General features: G+C 30.8%; 4 protein-coding genes across 5 annotated transcripts; 3 read left to right on the forward strand and 1 right to left on the reverse strand.

Moving 5' to 3' along the window:
* Positions 1–1,795: 1,795 nt before the first annotated feature.
* On the reverse strand, positions 1,796–21,197 carry LOC112796788 (1-aminocyclopropane-1-carboxylate oxidase homolog 1). Its single transcript, XM_025839403.3, has 3 exons — positions 20,545–21,197; positions 18,307–18,628; positions 1,796–2,254 (listed from the first exon to the last, which is right to left on the reverse strand). Exons 1-3 carry the CDS (start codon positions 21,078–21,080, stop codon positions 1,988–1,990), a joined length of 1,125 nt encoding a protein of 374 aa, XP_025695188.1. The 5' UTR covers positions 21,081–21,197; the 3' UTR covers positions 1,796–1,987.
* Positions 7,631–14,010, forward strand: LOC112796789 (O-fucosyltransferase 35). Of its 2 annotated transcripts, none has more exons than XM_025839404.3 (6): positions 7,631–10,404; positions 10,980–11,084; positions 12,026–12,166; positions 12,252–12,324; positions 12,419–12,542; positions 13,076–14,010. In XM_025839404.3, exons 2-5 carry the CDS (start codon positions 11,073–11,075, stop codon positions 12,502–12,504), a joined length of 312 nt encoding a protein of 103 aa, XP_025695189.1. In that variant the 5' UTR covers positions 7,631–10,404; positions 10,980–11,072; the 3' UTR covers positions 12,505–12,542; positions 13,076–14,010. The 2 variants fall into 2 exon arrangements, with proteins under 2 accessions (XP_025695189.1, XP_072091672.1); XM_072235571.1 differs by having other exon boundaries at positions 11,023–11,084.
* A 2,421-nt stretch (positions 21,198–23,618) lies between the features above and the next one.
* Positions 23,619–24,398, forward strand: LOC114927568 (uncharacterized). The gene has a single exon (XM_029297595.1). The coding sequence runs from the start codon at positions 23,619–23,621 to the stop codon at positions 24,396–24,398; it is 780 nt and encodes a 259-aa protein (XP_029153428.1).
* A 97-nt stretch (positions 24,399–24,495) lies between these two features.
* Positions 24,496–27,291, forward strand: LOC140184130 (uncharacterized). The gene is made up of 2 exons (XM_072234420.1): positions 24,496–24,879; positions 27,262–27,291. Exons 1-2 carry the CDS (start codon positions 24,496–24,498, stop codon positions 27,289–27,291), a joined length of 414 nt encoding a protein of 137 aa, XP_072090521.1.
* The last annotated feature ends 204 nt before the right edge of the window (positions 27,292–27,495 follow it).

The raw sequence follows: 27,495 nt of genomic DNA on the forward strand, positions 1-27,495 counted from the left end.
TTCTAATTCTCATTCAAGTGCAATAATTTTATTAGGAGATAGTTGATGCACACATTAATAGTGACCCATTTAATTTGATATTAATTAGTGGATAATAATAATAATAATAATAATAATAATAATAATAATAATAATAATAATAATAATAAAAGATCTACATGGTACATGCATTATATTTTAAAAAGGTAAAATATATTTTAAAAAATTAGGGTATCAGTAATCAATTGTGATTAATATCAATATCAATAATTAATTCTTATAATTATTTTTTACTACTAAAGGCTACATATAGTGTTTTTTTTTTTGTAGAATAAAAAAGATTATGATTCATAACATTTTCGTAAAGATATATTGTATGGACTCAAGATTAATTAGATAATAAATTAAAGTTTAATTAATATATTTTATTTTTTGCTCATATTTTTTCATTAATTATTTTATTTTTTATATTTACAGTAAATATTGAATGTAAAAAAAATATTGAATGTTATCTATTTTATTTATTTAGAGTCATACTTAAATTTGATATAATTATAGCAAATATCTAAAATTAATGATAACGTGATACTATAATTTTAAGTTGTATAATATAATAAAAAAATATAGCAATTAATGTATACTTCCTATATAACAATAATATTATATATATGTATATATCTCCTCTTTTAGTTCTTTCCTAAAAATATTGGCATATAATTAATGTAAATAACATATATATCGAGTAAGTATCTCTATTAAATTAATCATAAATATTAATAAAATATAATGGCATAAATTTTAGCTAATTGTAACAAGTATCTCCATTGAAAATAATTATTAATTATTACCATGTATAATTTTTGTGTATATATATATATATATATATATATATATATATATATATATATATATATATATATATATATATATATATATATATATATATATATATATATATATATATATATATCATCGGGCATAGATCTTTTTCTTTTTACTATTTTCATACTTAAGGGCTACTAACTACGATTCTATCAATAGATTATGTAATTAAAAAATTTAAAAAATAAAGGCAAGAATTATAAGGTTAAGGAAAGTCTCATTCAAATTTGATAAGAACAAAATCACTTACATAGAAATAGTTCTCATGGATGATAAGATAAGTTGATTATTTTTTATTATTCTTTTAAGTGATGATAGGTCTATTTTATACATATTTTTGTTCATATTTTAAGTTTATTTGATAAGTAAACTCTTGCACGAATCAAAGACAATGCGATTTTATAAATTTATAAGTACTAATAGCTTTTATATTTAATTTGTTTTATAGTGTGATAACAGCCAATATATTTGTTGGTAGATTTAACTATTACTATATTATTTATGATCATATTCAGTATATATGTCTGATTTATTGAAGAAAGTAGATTATTAAAACTGATTAATAACTATTTTAGAGTTAATTTAATTAATATTAGATTAAAAAAATAAACAATACATAACATGTTACTTTTTTATTAATCAAATTATTGTAATTTAAATTAATTTAAAAAATAATTTAAAATTATAATTTCAATCTTATCACATGCCATGCACATAATAAATATACTTATTTTAAACTAAAACCTATCATTTCACGTGTCAATCAAATAATCTTTCTAAAAAAATATTTATTATTTCTGTATAATACTAATCTGTATATTATAATTCATTATAAATTATATACATTTTTTAAAATACTATAAAAATTAAATAAAAAATTTTAAATATACCAAATATATTAATATTTTAATAATTTTAATTATAAAAATATATATATATAATATATTAATTAAAATTAACGATTAAAATTATTAAAATATCCGTGTATTTCGGATACATTTAAAATTTTTCCAAAACTCTAACATATGTAAAAAGCAATAGTAATAATAATGTGCCACCCAATCTTTTATAGTAGTTTCCCTTTAGGCTGTGGTTTATTATTTTGGGGCTAAAATATATATTCGTTTCACAACCTGAAATGCTGCAAAGTAGAGTTCCCATCAAGCCCCTTAGCAAAATGGTGCGCCATTAAATCTTTGATGGTAGTTTCCTTATAGACAGGAGGGTTTTCTGGGGATAACAATTCCTTAATTGGACCATAAGTCTTGGATTTGCCTTCAACTTGGTCCCACTCCTGCCAATTTGAAAAGAAGCTAGCTATTGAAACTCTTGGCCCTCTATGATTTGACAAGACCCGGTGATAAACGCTGACGAAACAATCATTTGTTATCAACTGCAAATGTAGCAAGGGAAGTTGATTAAATATTTACAGTGAATATCTGAGGTTTATTTTTTGATAAAAATGGCTTAAATATAGGATTCTTTTATTTAAATAATTAAAATATTTTACTTTTTAAAATGTATAACGCGTAAAAAATTTATTTTTTTTAAGCAATGTGCTTCTTCCAACGTACCGAGACCCGGAAAACTAAAAAAACACATCTTCAATATTCAATCACCAAAATAAGTAACAAGAAAGATATTACAAATTCCCGGTATATGCGGGATCGGACAAGTAATAAATGCGAAAATGAAATATGTGCACTTAAAATATGGTCGTATTAGTTTTCGAATCTTAATATCTGAGATACATACGGTTGCACCTATATATAAAGTGTAGCCGAAATCAATGTTCATTTAGAACTGTTTTACAAATTCTGGAAGTTTGGGATAAATTTTTTTTAAAGTTCTTTGAAGTACTATTATAGGTCGACAATACATATGTGCACTCTGGGAACATCAACCAACAAAATACAATGTGATGCGTAGTCAGGACATTATATTTTAAGGTTGGTTTGTCTCTCTCTTATCTTATGTCAAGTAATTAATTACTTAACAATGACGTATTTTGATATTTTGATTTATTTAGTTTTGATTGATATGGTAAGATATTTTGACTTAATTAGTTAAAAAATGTGTTAAAATAATGACATTTTACATTAACTTGATTTAAATAATTAATTGATCTATTAGAATAATTCGATCTAAGTAGTTAGAAGACGTGTTAGAATATTAATATTTTAGATTATTTTAATTTAATTAATTAGTGAATGTATTATGGCCGTTGGATTTAATTAGTTAGTAAAAAACATTAGAAGATCATTAATTAATTAATTTTTTAAATTTAGATGAAGTTTGTTTTTTACCAAATACTTAATTATATTAGGATATTACTAATTAATGTTGTTATATGATTGTATCTGTAATCCGTCACCTTATAACTCAGTCTTTATTATACATTATGAGTTATAACTCGGCGTTAACTATCATTTATTCTTTTGCTTGTAACTGACACTTTCATTACCGACTTAATGACCATCATTTCTATCTTAATGACCAAACGGTCATAACATCAATTTTATTCATCAATTCTATGCCTATAAAAGAAATTTTTTATATCTAATCTCAGGGAGTAACATGATAAGTTCTATATCACATAATACAGAATACATTCTATATTCATAGAATTATTATAAACACAACATAACACATGATAAGTTCTATTTCATGTTTAATATTCTATATTCATAGAATTATTATATACCTCTTAAACACTTACTGACTTGAGCGTCGGAGTGTCTTTTGCAGGTACCCACCCCCTTGTTCTCTCCTTGCCGACGTATGACTCATCCCGACGAGAAGCTTGAAGACATTCATCGATGGACGAGCTATACACCGGCCAAACTCAGCAAGAACAATTGGCGCCGTCTGTGGGGACGAGTAAAATCATTCCCACTCCCCTTAGATTCATAAAACTTGATTTACATTCAAATTTTGAACCAATCTCAACAATCTTGTTTAAGATTTTTAATACCTCTTATCAAATTTTAATCTATCGTAACTTTTTATAAAGTACATACTTTATACATTCAAATTGCTTCATTTTTACGTATCATAATATTCCACATCTCATAATCGATTAATGAACCAATCCGAGAATAAACTCGGCTTTCAATCAATCCGAAAAAAAACTCGGTTTTCAATCAATCCGAACACAAATTCACTTATCAAATTTGCTTATTTTTTTCAAAGTTTTTTATTTACACAAGTAAAATTATATATTTTATTCAACATACTTTTACATTTATATTTTGAGTAACTAATACTTACTGATTTATTAGTTATATTCAAACCTCAATATATGTTCTATACAATAATGACATATAATAACCATGTCAATTGCATTTTTATTTCATTATGTATTATATTCTATTGCTTAATAATTTCATTTATACAATTAAATGACAATAATGATGAGTTTAAATCTTAAAATTGGATTCTATCAAAAAATTAATTATATATCAATTGTATATAACTATTACACTATTTATTTTATGCTATTAAATTTTATTTTACTATTTGTTTAATGCAGAAAGTTATTAAACAAAAAATAGTTACAAACATGCAAATTTGTTACTTTTGCACAAGAAATATACCTCATAGCTAAACAAAATTTATTATATTATTATATGACTGTTATCTTATTGCTTTATTATCAAATTAAAGCATATCCTATAAAACAAAATTCAGATATTCACATTTGACATGTATGACATTTATATATGTCATATTCTTCTCTATAACTATCAACTTTCAAGGTATATTTTTCTACTTTGAACTCTTTTACTTTTACAATATATATTATTCAATATACGTTACGATTTTGTACATATTCAGTTTCTCAATGTATCTTATTCATGTCAGACCTTCGCTATAAATTATAAATATTCAAATAACTAATTGCTTTGAGCGAGAAATTCATCAATAAGTTGTTGTGGGCTGGAAAAATTCCCAAGACAATTAACCATTATATCCTCGAATCATACAATCGATTCCGTCAATGGATATCTATCTCTGAACTTTTCAGTTCATATACAATCAAATGCTAAAATTGTTCTTAAGCGGAAAAATATCCCCCACACAACTATCTTGATTGAACGACTCTTATCACTCAATTATTTTTTGAATAAGTGCCGACATAATAACCCGACTAAGCTTGGGGGCTCACCATATCATTATTCACTCATCTTTTAACCGAGTTATAACTCATTTTATTTTCTAAGCTTAGCCTGGATCATATGATCGGCGGACAAAGCTTGGGGGCTGTAATCCGTCACCTTATAACTCAGTCTTTATTATACATTATGAGTTATAACTCGGCGTTAACTATCATTTATTCTTTTGCTTGTAACTGACACCTTCATTACCGACTTAATGACCATCATTTCTATCTTAATGACCAAACGGTCATAACATCAATTTTATTCATCAATTTTATGCCTATAAAAGAAATCTTCTATATCTAATCTCAGGGAGTAACATGATAAGTTCTATATCACATAATACAGAATACATTCTATATTCATAGAATTATTATAAACACAACATAACACATGATAAGTTCTATTTCATGTTTAACATTCTATATTCATAGAATTATTATATACCTCTTAAATACTTACTGACTTGAGCGTCGGAGTGTCTTTTGCAGGTACCCACCCCCTTGTTCTCTCCTTGCCGACGTATAACTCATCCCGACGAAAAGCTTGAAGACATTCATCGATGGACGAGCTATACACCGGCCAAACTCAGCAAGAACAGTATCCATAAAATAGTTTTTTTTAATTAAATTATTTTATTAGCTAGAAGACTATTAGTTAAAAGAGAACATTAAAAGATAATTAATTATTTTTTTAGATTTGATGAATTTTTTTTATTGAATATTTAATTATATTAGGATATTACTAATTAATGTTCTTATATGATTATATTCATAAAATACTTATTTAATTAGTTAGAGGAGATCATTAGAAGATGATTAATTAATTTTTTAAATTTAGATGAAGTTTTTCTTTTTGCTGAATACTTAATTAATGTTGTTATCCTAACATTTTTTAATGTTCTCTTCTAAGTTCTAACTAATGTTGTCATATGATTATATGATTATATTCATAAAATAGAGGGCCCTATCTAATATTTAACTACGATTGTGACACAGGTTGGATGCTTTCAGACTTGATGAGGTACGATTCGCTTAGCTTTCTAATGTCTTACATATATGGCTCTTCCATGGCTGATTAGATGGTTGTATGTTTTTTCAGTTCCGATGGACATCTTACAATAATTCCCAGCAACATCACATGGATCTTGACTAGATTAGAAGTGCTAGGGAGATTCGTACATGGAGAGCTGTAGTGCCAATGGTCATATAAAGAGATAGCCTGTAGAGTATCATCATGTGGACAGGTCAAGAGATAGCTTGCGAGTCAACAGTACTAGTCAGAAGACCCGGTCAATGTGGACAAGTTTCTGTTTAAGATGGCTTAGGGCGGCAATATCAATACATGGTGGCCTTAGGTGCACTGCAAGTGTTATGACTTGTGAAGAGTGATGAATCCACATTTCATGGTATTTATTTGCTTTAATTAAGTGGATTTTATTGACTTTTTTATATTTATTCATTGAAATAGCATAGTTTCATGATTTTTTTTAAATTGTGCTTGAAAGTAAAAATTTGCATTTTAGACTTTATAATTACTAAATTTTATTCATTTTAATCTCATTCGATGCTTTGATGTATTTGTTGAGTGATTTCAGACTTGTAAGACAATTATGGATTGAAGAAGTGAGGACAAAACATGCAAAAGTGGAGAATTCATGAAAAAATAGAGTTTGGAGCTTTTCAACAAGTGTGTGTATGCACAGTGATGCGTGCGTACGCACGAGAAGAGAATCAACGAGTGTGCGTACGTACACACCTATGCGTACGCACAAGTCCTGGCACGTGACTTCATTAAATGCAAAACGGTGGCTGCGATTTTTGGGCTTCCAGAGTCCAATCCAACTCGTTTCTAAAGCTATTTCATGTCTAATTCAAGAAGGAACAAAGGAAGAGTAATTAGGTTTAGTTTAAAACATGTTTTAGGTAATTTCTAGAGAGAGAAGCTCTCTCTTCTCTCTAGAATTTAAGATAGATTAGTTAAATTTTTCTAAGATTTATGTTTTGATACTTGCTTTAATTTAGTTTTCTTTGCAATTTCTTGTCATTACATCTTTTCTCTCTTAGTTTTACTTGTTATTTTCTTTATTTCGTCACTTTTATGTTCATGCACTATTGTTGAATTTGGATTTCTATTAATGCAATTTGATGTTTCTTTGTTTATTGTTATTTAATTGAGTTGTTATTATTATATTCTTGCATTTGGTAGCTTTAGATTTTATTATTATTGCAATTTTATATGATTTTATTTTTATGCACACCAAGTGTTTGATAAAATGCTTGGCCTAGTTTTAGTGTAGTCTTCCATACTCTTGGCTTGGAATTGAAGACCTAGGTGACCTTGAGCCATTGATATCCATTCTTGATTGATATATTAGGGTAGTTAGTTGATTTGGTTTCCACTAACGCTAGTCTTTCACTAAGCTAATTAGTGAGTAGGCTCGAATTTTTGAATTGAGATCAATTATGCCTATTTGACTTATCCTCAATGTTAGGGTTGACAAAGTAAGATTAACTCTTCATAATCATCATATGTTTGTGGTCAATGGCTACGATAGGTAACCTTAACTCTCAATCCTTACCAAGAGGTTTCTAGCATTTGAATTTTTCTTTCTCTTGATTAATTACCTTGAGTTTAATTGCTTTTAATATTTAGTCATTATTTGTTTCTTTAATTTCTTACTATTTACATTTCTTGTCTATTGCTATCAACCTCCATTCCCTCATAGCCAATAATTACACACTTCATTGCAATTCTTAGGAAAAATGATCCGAGACTTAAAACTCCCATTTATTTGATTTGGATTGTGACAATTCTTTATTTTAAACTTTGATGTGAGGATCTATTGCCAGTTTGGAATTACAACGAAATACTTAATTTTTATTGAAAAATTCTAAGCCGACATAAATCCTCATCATCAGAGAGCCCATGGCCAGTAGTAGCATATGGTGATCATTGACGATCTCCATAATCCTCAACCGACACAGGAGTACTTAAAATGGTGGCATGGAGCATGTCGAGTTAGGTTTCTATCTTGGGAGGGCACCTTGGCTGATCCGAGAGTTGCGGTCCTGCTTGTAGACATCCTCCTGACTGTTTTGAGACAGAGAAATGTCTTAAACCTTCCACGGGATATTTCAGATTGCAAGCAACAGGCAAGGAGGCAGGTCAGATATGATATTTAGAGACCAATTCAGAAGGTTTGGAATCAGCGAGGGAGGCATGCACCTACAGATGGTCAATTGTCATATGAAAGAAGGTTGAGTATGTATACTAGGAGGATATCCTTAAGGATCCTCCAATGACAACATAGCAGGATATGCCATCGTCTGGCTTCTTTGCTAGGCATTTGGCGGACATTGCGATGGAGTTCATGCCAGAGTCCACCTCAGGGGAACAACAATACGATTCCTCCTCAACAGCAGCACAACAGCATTGGGACATGTCACAATGGGATCATACTAATCTTGACCTGAACACACCCTAATGGGTATCATTCAACGAGTTATATGACCTTATACGTGCACCTGGGGATGTTATGGACGACCTGGGAGATCAGTATAATGGTAGGAGTGACCAGTTGATTCATAAGGTAGGTCATCCATCCACATCTTGGGTCCCCACACACACTTCACTGACAGGACCTTATAGACTCAAGCCATATATGGCTCTTGTCGCGTAGCAGCAATTCCACCACCATGGGAATATAAATACACTTCCCCACATATGAGGCTACAATAACTCTCCTAGAAGAGTCACTCTTGTTAGAGACCTGGTTTTAGCAACGTAATTTGAATCAAATTCACTCTTGTCTTCTTCGACATGATCATGAGGTTTGGCAAAGTGATCGGTATTTCCATTACTGGGACTGCTTGTGGGATCTAAGTGGACGACCCATAACTACCACCTAGGTTATGAATCGCACAACATACCACTCTATCACATGTTATGACGTTATCCAAACATGTATATCAAACATTATGCTCACATGTTGATCAGCTTTGACCCAAATTATCATGTTAAGAAACTCTCTATTTGGTAGAGCTGATAGGAATCTATATGCAACTCTCACAACGTCCTTAGAACCTATTGTCCCTATGTTGCTCAAGATGACATTTTTTAGCACATCTAGAAAATCAAGATGGAAAGTGTGTAATATCACATGTGAATTACACTCAAATATGATTCTTTTCTCACTGTTTCTTATAATTCTATTGGGATAAACTACCAAACTAACCATATCTGGAGTACACTGGGCAAAATTACTTTCTGGCCTTATCTGGGTACTCAACATCTTGGATGTGTACAACTATGTAGTTGTACCATATCCTAAGTGTAGTCGATCTACTTTTTTTTCAGTTGCTCCTTATCTTGGGTACACATTACCTAAGTTGTGTTTTTATTGGTTTATTAGGTTGTGTACCCAACGCTACAAGAAAAAAGGCCTGTCGGCACACTTTTACGAGGGTGGCCACTGATTTGTGATTTTGCCATGCTTTTTTCTGCCACGCTTAAAAAGCGTGGCCATAGAGAAAAATCGGCACGCTTTTACGTCGTTGCTCATTATTTGCAAATTGGCCACGTTTTTTTACTGCCACGCTTGAAAAGCGTGGCGATAGAAAGAAATCGGCACGCTTTTACGAAGGTGGCCACTTATTAAAAATTTGGCCACCCCTTTTTTTGCCACGCTTAAAAAACGTGGCTATAGAAAAAAACCGACACGCTTAAAAAGCGTGGCTATACTGTATTTATTTTGGCACCGTAAAAAAACGTGCCGATAGAGTTCCCTCCCTTAAAACTTAATTTCCCGCCTATTTTTCCCACACTTAACCTTTTTTATTCTAAGTTGTCAATTTTTACCCTAAAAATGATAACAACAACACACACTAACTTAACATTGTTATCAAATTCACTTTTAACTAAAAATGATAATAACAATACACTAACTAAAAATAATGAAACCCTAAAGATTCACTTTCAAACCCTAAAAGCTAAGGCGCAGTTAGCTTCATCTTCTCGCCTTGGCGTCGTTCATCCATCTTCAGCGTTCAGCCTAATCTTCTCGAACCCAGCCTTGGCGTCGTTCATCCATCTTTAGCGTTCAGCCTCATCCTCTCGAACCCAGCCTTCGTCATTCATCCATCTCCATCGTCATCTTCATCACTGCCCTTCATTGCACCCAGAAAACCTTAACTACCATTACGCCGCCATCTATCTCACTGTCGCCACCCTTCGCGCTCATGATCGCAACCAGGTTCGTCGTTGTGTTAGCCAGCTCGCCATTCCTGCCAGTTCACCATTCTAGTCGTTGTGCTGCTCACCTCTCACTCTTGCGGTTCTGCTCGCTTCTCTGTCGCGGTTCTGCTCGTGGTGCTGCTCGAAGGTTAGTTTTGTCTCCCTCGCTCACACAAACCATAAATTGCCATCCATTACCAACTTCTCAAGTATTTTCCTTTTTATCTTCCATGAAATATTTTCATAAAAGGGTCCAAGAAATCAAAGCCAAAATCCAATTTTTACAGCTGCAAAATTTCACCTGCTGAATTCGAATCTCTGTTTCTTAAGAAATCAGTCCTGTTCAGTACATAGAAGTGATTAGGTATATAGTTTGAATTTCTTTTCTGCACTTTTTTTTAATAATTTGGGTTTTCTTCCATTTTAGTTCTTAGTATCTGTGTTGATTCCTGAACTGCTTCTTTTAAGGAAAAAAATATCTGGTGTGAATCTGATATTTTTTTAACGATATTTGAGCATTAGTTTTCTCTGAATTTGATTTTTATTTTTTTTTTACCAAATTATGGAAATCAGAGGAATAGTTTGATACAAAGGAAACTGAATGATAAACCTTGAAAGTTTCGGTCTCATTAATGCTCTATTTTGTTTGGAATTACTCTGTTTCAGAATTTTCTCTAATCTTTTATTATTTTAATCTCTCATTCAATTTGTTACTCCACCTAGGTAGCAAGCATAATCTAATTTATAAAAAATAAGGTGTTTGAAGGATGCTGCTGAACCACCTTTAAAGAAGATGCATCCCCATGGGAACTCATCATGTCACTAATGGTAAGATTTTTATCCTCACCTGCTAGGGGCACATAACCTCCCTCTTTGTACACCTTATACTGATCATTCAGCATATAGCTAAAGCTTCTCCAACATTCCAGATGGTTTCCCTATTTATCCCTGCTTTTATTAAGAACCTATTCTGCTGCTGTTTTTGTTTCATGAAAGTTAGGCTTAGCTAGAGTTGCTTGTTGTTTTCCTTTTTGATTAATTGGAGCATTCCTCTTGGTTTGATTAGTGGAGACAGCGCCCTTTTTATTTGAGACAGAGCTTTGCAATTTGGTTTTTTGCATGTTAGGTTTGGGATTGTGAATAGTAACTATTTTTTGCCCCTGACTTTTAGGGATTTACTTGCCTTTTTTGGCATGATTATTTCCTTTCTAGGAGTGGCCAGCATGATGAATGATTTATTAATATTATTTTTTGGGGGGATTCCGTTTTCTGTAGGAATCTTAAGTTTTAAGATGCAAAGTATATATAATTTCTTAATGAGTCGAAGGCCAAATTTTGGAGCATTGCAAAGTTGTTTAATCAACTTTTTTGTTGGCGAGCGAAGACGCTATGTTTGGTGAACATGTTCTATTTGATTAATTTTTGTGGTGCTTGTACTTTGTTTGGTTGTTTGTGGAATTATCCTTTCTATTAGAGAAATTGGACACTTTTAGTTTTGGATAGTAGCTACTTTATTAGAAATGCTTCACTTTCTAAACTGTTGCAGATTATTTTATCATCAATGTTGTATACAGTGTCTACCATACTAGTTTGCCATCTTTAATAAATGAGTTGCAGAACTCACACTAAGGTGGATTAAGAACTATATAGTTGATAGTTCATGATCTGATTTGAGTCTCCTTAAATCACTTCAATTTTTATCCATCTGAGGATGGTGTGATGTTTGGATAAGTTATATTACTAAGCAAATTATTTTACCCTTTTATCAGGAACTATCTGGCTCTGTTTCTAGATTAATAATGGACCGAAGCTCCATTGATTATGGTTATTGGGATGGAGAAGGTGATGCTGAACGAACTCTAAAGATGGTAGAGACAGGAGTAATTGGTAGCGAGATTGCCATGGCCGAAGTAAGTCTTAAATCCCCTTTGTAGTATATGTTGTGTTTAGAGATGTCTATTCTTTTTCATTTATAAAGTTTGCATTTTCATTCAGGAGTCGGGCATCTGGTCTAAACCCAACAGTGACAATTTCACTCAATGCATAGAACTGCCAAGAAATCATAAGAGTATGACTCAAGTACCCTCTTATCTCGTATTATGTAGTGGGTTATTCTGTGATTTCTCTCTTCTCACTCTTCCTTTTTCTTTCTTTTTCATCAGGGCTAGATGCAAATATCAATGGCTATATCCTCATAAACGCTAATGGTGGCTTGAACCAGATGAGATTTGGGGTCTGGCAGCATTGATTTCTGATGGTATATTATGAAAAGTTAGGTAGCAAAAGGTACCATCTTAATAATTATTACTCCACCTAGTAATTGAATTGTTCATTAGACACTATTAATACCGAATTGTAATTGTCTCAATATGTGACTCACACTACTATTTTGTGATTAAATTTAATCTTAGTAATTCTTATCTGATTGAGAAACAGTTGTGATTGGCTTATTTGTAGTATATATAACTATATAGCTCTTAATTCTATGGATTAATTTGGTTGTTGGAGAAATACTAGGTGTTAATTCTAGACGTTTCACATTATATTATTTTGGGAGTGAAGTGTTTATGGGTTGACTTTAGCTCTGTAGAGTGCATGACTCTAAAAGCATAGCTAGAGAATAAATTGAGATATGGATTATGAACATCAATTTCCATAACTGATGCATGAGTTACAGTGTCACAAAATTGTTACATTTTTGCAAAATGTCAGAAAATTCAATGATGCACATACATATTTTCTTGGAAAATTGTAATAGAAACCTGTGTTTTATTTTGTCACATGATGACTTATTAGGATTGTGTGTTCTGCTGACACAGATTTATGGTGAAGATGAATGGTCATTTGGGACCCAATGAATAAGGGCACACGCTACCTAATATATAGTGTTAATGGATATCAGTTGCATTCTTTACAATCGATGGGAGAGAAAATAGATAATATCGGAGTCTAAGTTTGTGGGGATGCAGGCATTGGTCATGCTGATTGGTGTGGTGTGTTGCACCAGATAATTTAATTAGAGTTTTTTTGTCGCACTACATACAAGGTGTGTGTGTTTAAATGTGAATGGTATGATCGAAGTTCGCGATGCAAAACACGAACACATAAGGAGTACAATATTACTGAAGTAAATGTAACCAGAAAATATAAGCATTAAGACCTTTTATTCTACCTTAAAATGCACGACAGGTATATTATTTGCCTTATCCGGGGTCATGCAAGTCTAATTGGGATGTTGTGGTTAAGACTAAGCCAAGAGGTCACATCAAGTATAATAGGCAGAGGGTCAACAACCTTACCAAGTTTATGACCTAACTCCTTCGAAAATGGTGGTTGACATCGGTGATCCGATCACCCTTAGGTCGGCTATTATGGATGATGATATCATTGGCTAGGTAGATGACGACACACTACCACTAGAGGACGATCATCTTTAAGAAGAGGGGGTCGATGGAGACGAAGAAGAAAAATATGAGTTCGATGATCAGAAAATTACCTTAGAAAAGGAGGATAATGAGCCAGAGGAAGAAGATGATGAATCTAAATAAGGTTATCCTAAATATAGTTTAACTAGTTTGTTCTATACTTAAACCTTATTTTAGTCAGATCATATAATTACAATGCATGTTAGCGCTAGCCTTAGTTCTATCTTATGTATTTCTTTATTTCATTCATATTTTTATACTGTATGTTTGATCTTTTAGATAATGTATAAATCACTTTTTTTTAGATAAATTACTAATTTATACTTTAATTACTAGGAATTGACTATCAATTATTAATTTTCGTGGTCCATTATAGATTGAAAAACAAAATTACAAAAAAATTGTTGTTTTAGTCAAATTTACCATAAAAAATTTTCCAACAATAACGATGTTTCAAGGTTTTCTTAAAAAAAATAAAAAAAATTAGAGCTACCATTGGATTTTCCGAGGGATAAATCCAATGGTAATCAAGCACAAAGTTTCAACACTTGGAACCACATTTACCGTCGAAAAAATTTTGACAGTCACCGGCATCAGATGGCTGTTACCTAAACCTCGTGTTCTGCTAGTAATTTCACCACAAGTTACCACCGAAAAAAATTCGCCGATAAATATTTAACAGAGAGGTTTATACCGTCGAATACAATCTGATGCAAAATTCGATGGTAATCAATTTACCTGCGGATTATTTTCATTATTCTGCTGGTAAATCTGACAATACTCAATGTTTTTTTGTAGTGTCCTCAACAACCATAGCAATCTTGCCATGAGTGGTGGTATAACTTCTATCATTCTTTTTCAATTTTCAAATTTTATTTTTCCAAGTCTGTAATTGGTAGGATTGATGGAAGAATTTAGTGTTTTTGTCTTTCCAATAGCTCTCTTCTCTGGAATAAGCTACTTTAAGTTCCTTTTCCGACTCATTTAGTTTGTCTCTTCCATTAATGCCTGATTCTCTGAGAGCCTCAATCCTATTAAGGAGGTTCTCAATCTCGTTTTTAGAATTGAATTTGGATGACTATTGCCAAAGAACTAATTGATGATGACCCATCTTCATTTTCTATGCAAGAATAAACATTGTTGAACCCTCAAATCTTGAACCCCAGGAAGCAGTGATAATATTCCTTATTTCCTCCATTCTACATAAATGCTTTTGGAACTTGAATTTTTTCTTGGACTTCTCCATTTGAGAACTAGTATCCAAGAGGATTGACATATGCTCAGACTCATTTTTCAAAAATTTAATCAATGAAGTAGTAGGATAGATATTCAACTATCCCCCTAAAGCGAGCATTCTACCCAATCTCTCGTCAATATGCTTCGAACCCGCCCATTCTTTTATATGACCATATGAATGGTCTCCTTACAATGCTGAAGTCCATTAATCCATTTTCATCAATAAAATTAGTAAAATCAGACATTACAGCCCATGATTTAAGTTGTCCTCCCATCTTCTCTTGTTGATTCACAATGGCATTAAAGTCTCTGAAAATAATGATATTTTGGGTAGTTGTTGAATAATTCTTGAAATCTCTTCAAATTGTTTAAACCTTTCATTATCCGAACAGCTTAAATGAACACCATCAATCCCCATAAAGAGTTATTAGATGCGTCGTTTACCTTTGTAGCGATATAATAATTTTTAGCTGCAATAACTTCAAGATTAAGGTCTTCTTTCAGGCTAGAAGCATTTCTCCCATGTCCTAATCAGGTTATTAATCTTCCAATTCACAAATTTGCAGCTTCTCAATTTTCTTTTCACTATGCAAAATTAGTTTTTAATTTCATAGATGAACACAATCTCAAGAGAGTAGGATTGACATATCTCTTTAAAGTTTTTAAACTTAGGTATTGTATTTTAACTATTTGTAAACTATTATTATATAGAATTTGCTAATTTATGTCTTAAGGATACATTTTAAAAATACTATAAAAAGAAATATTTGACTAAAAGTTATTAAAAAATTAACTTTATTTACATTTTTAATATATAGAATACATTAAAAACTTTAAAGCTTTTTATTATTATATTTTTAACATATGCTCTTAAGGCATAAGTTAAGTAAATTCATATTAATATAATAAGCAATTTATATTTTGTTTTCTTATTAGATGTTTTCTAAAACATTTGCAAAACTAGAGTAAAGTTATTTAAAGAAGAGAGAAGTAATTTTGTATTTTTGACAACTCCATCGTTGACATATAATAAATTTTTTTGACTCAATTCGAACTTCACACAAATTATCAATGATATGCATAACTTATAAACAAGTCTATGTATATGCTTATATTATAATTTGTGTGATATTTAAGGAGAAAATCTCAAAGACTAGCATAATTTATTATTTTTAACTAGTAATTTTAGCTATTATTACAATTCTTTTAGTCTAACAATCTAATAACAAATTTTTAACTCGTAAGGTTTAATATTGCTGACAAATTATTTGCTAAAAATAATAAATTTTGCTGCCTCAATCCTATTAAGGAGGTTCTCAATCTTCTTTTTAGAATTGAATTTAGATGACTATTGCCAAAGAACTAAGACGACGACACATTTTCATTTTTTATGCAAAAATAAACATTGTTGAACCCTCAAACCTTGAACCCTGGAGAGCAGTGATAATATTCTTTATTTCTTCCATTCTACACCAATACTTTTAGAATTTGAATCTTTTCTTGGACATCTCCATTTGAGGACTAGTATCCAAAAGGAGTGGCACATGATCAGACCTATTTTCTAAAAATCTAATCACTGAAGTTGTAGGATAGATATTCAACTAGTCTCCTAAAGCGAACATTTTGTCCAATCTCCTGGCCATATGCTTTGAACCCTTTCTTTTATTTGACCATGTGAATAGTATCCCTACCATGCCAAAGTTCATTAATCTATTTTCATCAATAAAATTAGTAAAATCAAACATCATAGCCCATGATTTAAGTCCTCTTCCCATCTTCTCTTGTTATTTCACAATGGTATTAAAGTCTCCGAAAACAATGACATTTTTGGATAGTTGTTGAATAATTGATGAAATCACTTCGAATTGTTTAAGCCTTTTTTTTATTCGAATAGCTTAAGTGAACACTCATCAATCTCCATAAAGAGTTATTAGATGCTCTTTTATCTTTAGCCATATGATAATTTTCAGTTGCAATAACTTCGAGATTAAGGTCTTTTTTTCAGGCTAGAACTGTTTTTCCTGTTTTCCCAATCAAGTTATCAATCTTCCAATTCACAAATTTGTAGCTTCTCAATTTTCTTTTCATTATGCGAGATTAGTTTTTAGTTTCATAGATGACCACAATCTCAAAAGGTGTGGGATTGACATATCTCTTTTAAGGTTCTAAAACTTGGGTATCGTACTTTAACTATTTGTAAACATTACTATATAAAATTTGCTAATTTATGTCTTAAGGATACATTTTAAAAACACTATAAAAAGAAATATTTGACTAAAAGTTATTAAAAAAAGTAAACTTTTTTTACATTTTTAATGTATTGAATACATTAAAAACTTTAAAATTTTTTATCATTATATTCTTAACATATGCTCTTAAGGCATAAGTTAAGTAAATTCATATTAATATAATAAGAAATTTTTATTTTGTTTTTTATTAGATGTTTTCTAAAACATTTAAAAAATTAGAGTAGAATTATTTAAAGAATACAGAAGCAATTTTGTATTTTTGACAACTCCATCATCGACGTGTAATAAATTCTTTTGACTCAATTCAAACTTTACATAAATGATCGATATGCATGATTTACAAGTAAGTTTTTGTGTATGTTTACATTACAATTTATGTGATATTTAAAGAGAAAAGCTCAAGGACTAGTATAATTTATTATTTTTAACTATTAGCTATTATTATAATTTTTTTAGTTTAACAATCTAATAACATACTTTTAACTTATAATTTTAAATATTGTTGACAAACTATTTGTTAAAAACAATATATTTTATTGTCTCTCTAGCATTTTTCATATTTAAATTAGAGAAATGACTAGTGAAACACCTTTTATTAATATTAATTAATATTTTAGTTTAACATATTATTTTTATACAACTAGAATTTAAAGTTTAAAAGTTAAAATTTTAATATATAACTAAGATTTAGAATTTTGTGTTGCCTAAACACTGACAAAAATAATAAATCTTATTGATTATGCAATATACCTTTTTGAACTAAAATAGTACAGTTTAGGCAGTCACATGGTCATGCAAACACATGAAAAAAGTCATGTGACGATCGACCATAGTTGTAGGGGTTAAAGAAGGCCAAGTATCCTATTAGTAGTCTATTGTCATGTCAGTGGTCTATAGACCGAACTGTGTTTGATCTGGACTGACCTAACCTAACAAAAAATAAGTCTAGACAAGAATGAAGCCTGAATCTAGCCTAACTTGTTTCTACTCTTACATATTTTGTAATTGGTTTATTTAGTTATTAAAATAACAAAACAACAGTCACTTGAAATCACAGCTAAAATAACAATCACAGTAACAATAATAATTAGTAATAATAATAATGACAATAGATGATGATGATAATGCGAAAATACTCACTTGCAGGAAATCTCCTACGTTTATAATAAGAGCTCCATGCACAGGAGGAACATTCAACCATTGATTCTCATGAAGAACTTGAAGGCCTCCAAGTTGGTCTTGAAGGAGTATAGTGAGGAAGCAAGCATCCGTGTGCTTAGTAGTGCCCAAAGTAAGTTCAGGTTCGGGGCATGCTGGATAGTAATGACCTTGAATAAAAATTCCCTTAGAGCAACCCAATTCTTTGAGGTAAGTTTGATTAAGGCCAAGAGCCTCCGACAATAACTCAAAAGTTGTAGACCCCAATGCTTTTATTCTCTTTGAATATTCCAACAAAATGTTTCTGCAAGACCTCAAATTTCACAATTTTTTAATAATTTGTTTAGTATAAAAAAGTAATTATTATTAAATATCACAGTCATGAATAGCATTGTGTACGATTCTTTTAAGATTAAATCTACCTTTTGCCTCTAATATTTTTTATAAAATTTATAAATATTCTTAATTTTAATTTTTATCAATTTTATCTTTAAATATTAAATAAAAAACCAGAGTTTATCCTTTTTTTTTTTTAATATTGTGAGAATGGTTCGTTCTGATCTTGTATTTTATTCTTTTAATTATTGAAATCTTTCCGTGCAATCATTTCACAATAATTTTTATGCCTGCTGTCTACAAATAGCTGTCCTTTTTATATTCAGATATATTCCAAAAATGAATTATTTTTTGCGAGAGGGAATAACAAGCCTATAAAGGTAGTTCTTGTTGCTTGCTTAGTATAATATGTTACACAAGAATTCTTTGTATATACCAGTAACCTATACATTATGCCCGGTGATTAATATATGTAAAATCGTACTTCTAATAAACATTAATTAAAGTTTCTAAATATATGAGTTTCGGTAATAAATATCTTAAATAAAAAATTTTGAAGTTTTTTTTTAATAAATGTAGTAAAACCTATAGAGCGTATTCGGAATAAAGTATCTTTAGAATTTAATTTAAAATAAATTATATTGGAAACCAATTATTTTATTTAAAATTAATTATATAAGATTTAAATTAATTTGATTTACAACTAGATATAATAACTTAATTTTTATTGTTATCCTTTTTATTACATAGTTTTTTATTACCACAAATTACAGTACGTTAGACTTTCGCTTGTTATTTTTTATGTGGGAGAGAGAAGTGTATAACAAGAAGGTGGGAACAGAAGTGTGTTTTACATTGGTATGAGATTAACAAATCGGATGCACCGATTTGTTTGTTTTATTTTTTTTTTTCAAACAAACAATCACAAATCGGACGGTCCGATTTGTGAATTCGAAAAAAAAAAATTTAATGTTGAAATCGGACCGTCCGATTTTTATTTTAAAAAATAAAAAAAATAAAAAATGCAAAACGGACCCTCCGATTTGTAGTTAATTTTTTTCTCCAAACAAATCGGACCCTCCGATTTGTAATTTATTTTTCTCTTCAAACAAATCGGACCGTCCGATTTGAATAAAACACCATATCAAAAAAAAACACCCAATCTTCCAATAATAATATATTACACATATATTTAAACAATATAAAAAAAATTAGCCTTAGACTTTTGCTAGACCACCTCCAGTCCTCCACTCATTCTTTTTTTTAAATCTTCTCTTTTATATTAATAATACTAAGGGGGTAAAAATAACATTTTAAGTTTTTAACAAATCAAATTCTATCAAAAGTAAAGGATTTGATGAATTTATACATTAAATCATTTCATTTTATTTCAGCTTAATTTGATAAATTCTCAGTTCTACTATATTAAAGACTTGTTTGAGTGAACTTTAAAAAAAAATTAAATTATCTTTTTTTAAAATATTTTTTAAAAAATAAAAATAATTTTATATTTAAATATTTTATATAATTTTTTTAATTATGTTTAAATATAATATAAAAATATTTATTTATTTATTATGTATAAAATATTTAAAAAAATATAAATTATAACTTTTTAAAATTTTTTTATTTTTTTAATATTTTATTTTTATTATTAAAAATTTGTACCCTTGTCACCAAAAAAAAAAAAATTAATAACACTCTAACAAAGACTAACATCTTAACAAATAATCTCAGATTCATTCTCAGCTAAAATCTAAGTGCGTTGGTAACTTCAAATTTTTATTTTGAATAGTTAACCGTCACCATATCAAAACTAGATAAACTATCCAAGCAAAAACTGAAAACGACGGTATCACCCAATTATAGATTTATAGTCATTACCTGCATACAGCAGGCAATTCTTCCGCTTTAGGTATATCAGGAGCCATGGAGAACCCAACAGTATCTCTCCAATTGGCAAATTTGTCCCTGTAGAGGCTTGTATTGGAGTAATACATAACTTTCTTCGTAGTATCTCTGCCGTAAAATTGCTTCCTTACATCAGTGTCTTGTTCATGAAACCTACGGATTCCATCAATCATCTCATCCAAAACACTGACAGGAATCCCATGGTTGATTACCTGGAAGAACCCCCACTCGCGGCATGCGCTTTGAATTGCAGTAACTGTTTCTTTGTGCGGTCCTCTGAGGTCTATAATGGGAACGCTTAATCTTGAGTCGCTTGCCGAGTTTTCGACGCCGGCTACCGATAGTCGTTCACCGCAATGGAACATTCGTGGAACTTTCTTCACTCCGGAATCCACCAGACCTTTAACTCCTGATTTTGATTCATCAAATTCTTTTATCTCAGCTTCTCTGTCATAAGTAGAATCTTTAGTGTCTGATGACTCTGTTTCCTTTGTTATTTGCAAATCCATGTCAAGCTGAAACAAGCAAAACAGGCCTTTTTTTTTTCTTTTGGTGACTACTTGACTCTCGAAGAAGAAGAAGAAAGCAAAATAAAAAGAAGAGTAAATCAAAATGTCAATGAAGACAAACTTATAATAGAGCAAGATAGCGGATTATTTGATTAAAAAAAGAGGGAAGACCAAAATCAAATCACGGAACCAATGGGGTAATTTTCACACGCGGAAAATATGGATATTTTTTCCCCGGCATCGATGAAGGAGACTTGAATATGAATGTGAAACTAAAGGAACGACTTTCTGAGACATAATAAAAACGTGATATTTTCTGGCTACTTATGTAAATGGATGTTTCCCCGAAGTCAAACTTTTATAATAATCCTTTTATAATAATCCAAATTGGGTGCGAGTGTAAGGTCCTCACTTCTTAGCTAGTCAATAGCTTTGAGGGATGAATTAAAATAGACACATTACGATAAATATAAGATAAATTTCTCGGAAGATAAATATTATTTCAAATCTAGGAATAAAACGATAAACTATCTAAACCTATGACGTGTTTTGTTTTTAAAAAAAAAAATTGAACCAGCTGGATCCAGATCTTGTTATTAGGAATCCATTAACTTCGCACGACTTCGGGTTCTGTCAATGGGATAAAAATCTTCCGGTAAGAATTTATTTTTCATTCTTTATTTGGACTTGAAATGAAATCATTAGTCAGAAGAGCAAAGTACTTGTTACCTAATTAATTTTATGCTCGTGTGTTGTATTGTTTACGCGTTGTGCTAGATATTATGAAGAATCTAAGAAGAAAATTATTCTGAGGTAATAACTAAAACCAAGGTAAATTTGAGTTTAGACGTGAGATTTGGATTTGTTTAGGTAATTTATGAAGTACGGATATTTTGCTAAGTTATTGTGTTTGCGTGTTGGACATATTTTAGATACGACACTCATCGACACTCGTTCGACACGTGTTTATAGTCAGTGGCGGATCCACGGGGGGACCTAAGGTGGCCATGGTCCCCCCAATTTTTTTTAAAAAAATAGTAAATAGTAATAATTAATAATATTAAATTTTTTTATATATAATATTAAAAAAAATATAACTTACAAAATTTTATAAATTAAAAAAACTAAAAACTGCATTATGTATTAGATATTTGAATTATTGTTGCTCTTGTTAACAAATAGCCCATTCTAATAATTAATAAAAATGGTTCTATTATACTAGCCCAAGCCCATACTATTAATTAAAGTAACCCTAGTACATTTTTCAAATATTTGTTTCAAACTATCATAGGCATAGCGCCACTTTTCTCTCTCTTTTAGTGATTCCCAAACTTTTGGTCTTCTACTCTTCTCATTCTAATTTTCTTTCCATACCAAAACAAGACATACGAAGAAAAACCATTGAAGAGAAGTGAACAACAAAATATTAACCATTGAATGCACAACAAAGATTCAAAGAGGTATATTTCAATTTTTTTTAAGTTAATGACAATGTCAAGTATTATTTACATTATTTATTTAAAATAATTAATTTATTTTTTTTATAATGGACAGTGTTCAAAGATTGAAGTGAGGACAAAACTCAATAGAATTATTTTTTTGTGAGACTTGGAACAAAAAATAATCAGGTAATCAATAACTTTATTTTTGGTTATTATATATTTGTGTTTCTAAAATTATTTGTTATTGCTCAATAGGTTTAATATTTTTTTTTAAGAAAATAATATATATGCAATTATTTTTGTTTTTTTTTGTTAGATAGTTCAAGTTAAGTTAAAAATGTCAAAGATGAAAACAATTCACTCATTTTTCAAGAGAAAAGAGAGAATATATGATGAACAAAATTCAGCTTCAGATTGTTTGAGTAATGTTCAAAATATTATTGAACAACCTGTGACACAACTTGTTGAGCAAGATATTCAACCCCCTGCTTCCAAAATAGCAAGGACTGAAATAGATCAAGTTAATATTGATACATTGATGCGTGATCCCGGAAAGCGTCCGCAAATTTGGAATTATCCTATCAATCAACAAGATGAAATCCGTAGAGCATACATAAAGTTTGGACCATATCAATTTATTATGGATGAGTACCCTCTTTCTGGTCTAGAAAGTCATCCTCGTCGTTTCAAAGCTCATTGGTTTAAGAGTTTTTCTTGGCTAGAATATTCGCCAGAAGTGGATGCTGCATTTTGTCTTCCATGCTATTTATTTTCTAGAAAATCAAGTCCATTCACATCAGGAGGATTTCGCAATTGGAAAAAAGTGAATAATGGAAAGGATTGTGCATTTTTATCTCATGTGGGTAAATCTCTTAATTCTCCTCATAATATTGCTGTTAAGTCTTGTAAAGATTTGCTTAATCAATTATGTCACATTGACAAAGTATTGGCTAAGCAAAGCTCACAACAAGTTTTAAGCAATAGATTGCGTCTTAAAGCCTCTATTAATATTGTCAAATGGTTAACGTTTCAAGCTTGTGCTTTTAGGGGACATGACGAGAGTCATGAGTCTTAGAATCGAGGAAATTTTCTTGAAATGTTAAAATTATTAGCTTCTTACAATAAAGAAGTGGATGCAGTTGTTTTGGATAATGCTCCTCAAAATGCAATATACACATCACCTTCTATTCAAAAGGAAATTCTACATGTTTTTGCTAGAAAGGTGCAAAATGAAATTCGCAATGAGATTGGTAATGCAAAGTTTTGTTTGATTGTTGATGAAGCTAGAGATGAATCTAGAAGAGAACAAATGGCACTTGTTGTTAGATTTGTTGATAAGCATGGATTTGTCAAAGAAAGGCTAATAGATGTTGTTCATGTCAAAGATACTACTTCTGCTACTCTAAAACAAGAGATTTGTTCTGCATTATCTCATCACAATCTCAACATTCAAAATGTTCGAGGTCAAGGGTATGACGGAGCTAGTAATATGCGTGGAGAGTGGAAAGGGTTACAAGCTTTAATTATTCAAGAATGTCCTTATGCATATTATGTTCATTGCTTTGCTCATCAATTACAGCTAGCTCTTGTTGCTGCGGCTAAAGAAGTTGTTGATGTTCATGCTTTTTTCCAAAGTTTGAGTAATATTATCAATGTTGTGTGCTCTTCTTGCAAACGCAATGATGAATTACGATCTGCTTATGCAACTGAAATTTCCCATTTAGTTGCAACTAATCAAATTGAAACAGGAAGAGGAGCAAATCAAATTGGCACATTAAAAAGATCAGGAGATACCAGGTGGAGCTCTCACTTCAACTCAATTTGTAGCCTTTTACGTATGTTTGGAGCAACAACTTCAGGAAGATTTGGCTACTAATGGATCTACATATTCTCAACGTGGTGATGCTACTTATGCTCTTAAATCTTTATTATCATTTGATTTTGTTTTCATTTTGCATATGATGAAAGAAATCATGGGAATCACTGATAAACTTTGTCAAGCATTGCAACAAAAATCTCAAGACATTTTGAATGCTATGCATCTGGTTTCTAGTACAAAGTCATTGATTCAACAGTTAAGAGATAGTAGTTGGGGAGCACTTTTGGAGAAAGTTAGTTCTTTCTGCAATGATCATGCTATTCAGATACCTGATATGGGTGCTTCTTTTAGTGACATAATTCGGTCTCGTCGTAAAAAGGATGTTGTCACTGTTGAACACCACTATCGTGTTGACATTTTTACTAGCGTGATAGATTTTCAATTGAAAGAGCTAAATAGTAGATTTAGTGAGCAAGCAACCGAGCTCCTCATACTGAGTACATCTCTAGATCCTAAAGATGCTTTCAAGTTATTCAGTGTTTGCAACATATGCAATCTTGTAAAGAATTTCTATTCTTTAGATTTTTCTGAGCAAGAAAAGATTCAATTGGATTATGAGTTACAACATTATGAACTTGATGTGGTTAAAGCTCCAGATTTTCAGAATTTGTCTACTCTTGCTGAATTGTGTCAAAAATTGACAGAGACAGGAAAATCAAATATATATCCTTTAATTGATAGATTAATTCGTCTTGTTTTGACTCTTCCTGTGACAACAGCAACAACTGAACGGGCCTTTTCAGCTATGAAGATTATTAAAACAAGGCTTCGAAACAAGATGGAAGATGAATTTTTAGCAGATTGTATGATTGTATATATTGAAAAGGAAATTGCTTCAAAATTCACTTCAGAGATGATAATTGATGATTTTAGTTCCATGAAGCATCGTCGAGCAAGTTTAAAAATATCAAAATCTTAAAGTATGTAGTTGAACATTGACTTTTATATAATATAATTACTTTTTTGATATATATGCTACAAATCATATTTTGTTAATTTTTTGTTATATTTTATATTTAATTGGCCCCCCTCTTATGAAATTTCTGGTTCCGCCACTGTTTATAGTGTCTAATTGTGTCTTAATAAAAAAATAAAAATTTATTTATGGAACATGTTTAGACACACCTAAATATCATCATGTGTCAGCGTGTCCAACCTTATTCTTTACATGTATTCTTGAAATAGATTTAGAAATAGTATATATTTTTATTTTTTAAAAAATATGTTAAATACTTTATATAATTAAAATAAAATATTAAAAACTAATTTAAGTTTTAATATCAATAAAATATCAAAATATTATTACGATTTATCTAAAAAATACTTTATATATATATATATATGTGTGTGTGTGTGTGTGTGTGTCCCTGTGTCTTATAAGATTTTAATTCGTGTGTCGGCATGTCCTGTGTCGTGTCGTGTTCCGTGTCCATGTCAGTATCCATGCATCATAGGGGTGAAGGTTTCGACTTGTTCATCCGGAAGGTGAATTGTCCAATGTCCTCGCCTAGACGGTAGTGGGGGTACCTTCAAGACACTCCGATGCTTAAATTAAAAAATGTTTAAAGTAGGCTTATGTGAATCGGGATTGAGAAATATCTAAATTTGATGAGGTATTTATAGAAGTAGGTAATAACTTGGCCATCACTCCTCGGCCTCTCCGTTTGTTGTAGTCGGTAGTTTCTTTCTCAGTATTTGGGAAGTGATCCCACGTTGGGGTACTGGCTAAGCTGTGGATAATATCTGTAGTAGTGGATAATAAGGTCTAACTTGTCATGCAAGTCGGGTCGGACACGGGATACAACATCCGTACCTCGAGTACATCGGACAGGTTAACCCGTATGGCTTCTTGGACTAGTTTGGTTGTTGCGCTTCAATGGGTCCTTTGTGAAATTGGATTTGTTTATTTGGGCTATAGTTTTTGGGCCATGTTATGAACAGTTTTTGCTACTCATAGGTGAGTTATTGAAGTCGAATCTTGAGCAAGGAAGTATGTCGAGCTATTGCTTTTTGCAAATGAGTTAGTTGAGAAGTCATACAAGTGCAGCACTTTTTACCTAAGTAAGTCAACATTCTCCACATGATTTGAATCAAATGTCATCGGACAACATGACATGACTCAATTAGACTGTTCGCTTCATTTTTTTGTATCTATTCGTGTACCTTTTGAGTTTTTTTTTTGTAATTTTGTGCATCATTTAAACAAGATATTACTTTTTACCACTACTAATTAATGGCTATATATATATCTAGCCTTTCGCTTTTTCTCTCTTCTTTCTTTCCATTCACACAAAAACTCTTCTTTTTCTTCTTTGTTAGTGTTTCAACTTTGTCTTTCTATTTCAAGACATATTCCTTGCCTTCTTGCTTCTTCCTCTTTAATGTTGGTGTTTTTCTCTTCTTTTCTCTCTTTATACATATTAGTTCTTACTTCTTGTATTTTTATGGCTTTCTTGAATGTTGGTGATTACTTTGTTGCCAAATTTTATTTCAAAAGATTGTCTTCGAATTTCTAGAAATGTTGTTTCTAAGAATGCTGTCTTTGGAAGTACTTGTGATTGAAAATGTTGTTTTTAACAAGATGATATTATTTGGTTGAACTTTATTAGTGTGCATGGTTGAACTTTATTACAATGCATTATCTTAGGGCTTACCTTGCCGCTGAGTGGCATTATTGTCACCCTTGATGACAATGCCACTAGTAAATATGTGAATTCAGCCATTTTCCTGGCCTTTTCCATCCTTAAGGATCGCGAAAGTTGTTTGATTATACTTCTTGAAGACGATCTTGACTTCTTTTTTGTTGTGATCGACTTCTTGTACTTTTGCACATGTTGAGTTAATTGTTTTTCTTTTGTAGGTGTACCAACTCTTATATCTCATTTTGTAGTTAACATAATGCCTTCTAGAATTCCTAAGGGGTTGGATTAGGTAGATATTACTGTATTAGGGGCTATTTCTGTAATGGAGAGGGAAACTTTAGAGAAATTTAGGCTCCATCATATGATTTAAAGCAATAGAGAAGATGAGAAGAACTATGTTTTAGTTTTCCTTGATCCTGAGGAAGGGATTTTTTATCGATAACTTAACAATT

Source organism: Arachis hypogaea, chromosome 4 (assembly GCF_003086295.3).
Source record: "Arachis hypogaea cultivar Tifrunner chromosome 4, arahy.Tifrunner.gnm2.J5K5, whole genome shotgun sequence".
In the NCBI taxonomy this organism is placed as follows: Eukaryota; Viridiplantae; Streptophyta; class Magnoliopsida; order Fabales; family Fabaceae; genus Arachis; species Arachis hypogaea.

Bases quoted from the DNA above. Each gene is read 5' to 3' on its own strand.
- LOC112796789 (XM_025839404.3), top strand. The intron at 12,167-12,251 runs GTAAGTCTTAAA...ATTTTCATTCAG, and splicing joins GCGAGATTGCCATGGCCGAA to GAGTCGGGCATCTGGTCTAA. The intron at 12,325-12,418 runs GTATGACTCAAG...CTTTTTCATCAG, and splicing joins ACTGCCAAGAAATCATAAGA to GGCTAGATGCAAATATCAAT.
- LOC112796788 (XM_025839403.3), bottom strand. From the start codon at position 21,080: ATGGATTTGCAAATAACAAAGGAAACAGAGTCATCAGACACTAAAGAT. The intron at 18,629-20,544 runs GTAATGACTATA...GAGGTCTTGCAG, and splicing joins GAATTGCCTGCTGTATGCAG to AAACATTTTGTTGGAATATT. The intron at 2,255-18,306 runs GTGAGTATTTTC...CTACATTTGCAG, and splicing joins ACGTAGGAGATTTCCTGCAA to TTGATAACAAATGATTGTTT.
- LOC114927568 (XM_029297595.1), top strand. From the start codon at position 23,619: ATGTTAAAATTATTAGCTTCTTACAATAAAGAAGTGGATGCAGTTGTT.
- LOC140184130 (XM_072234420.1), top strand. From the start codon at position 24,496: ATGGGAATCACTGATAAACTTTGTCAAGCATTGCAACAAAAATCTCAA. The intron at 24,880-27,261 runs GTTTGCAACATA...TTTCTTTTGTAG, and splicing joins ATGCTTTCAAGTTATTCAGT to GTGTACCAACTCTTATATCT.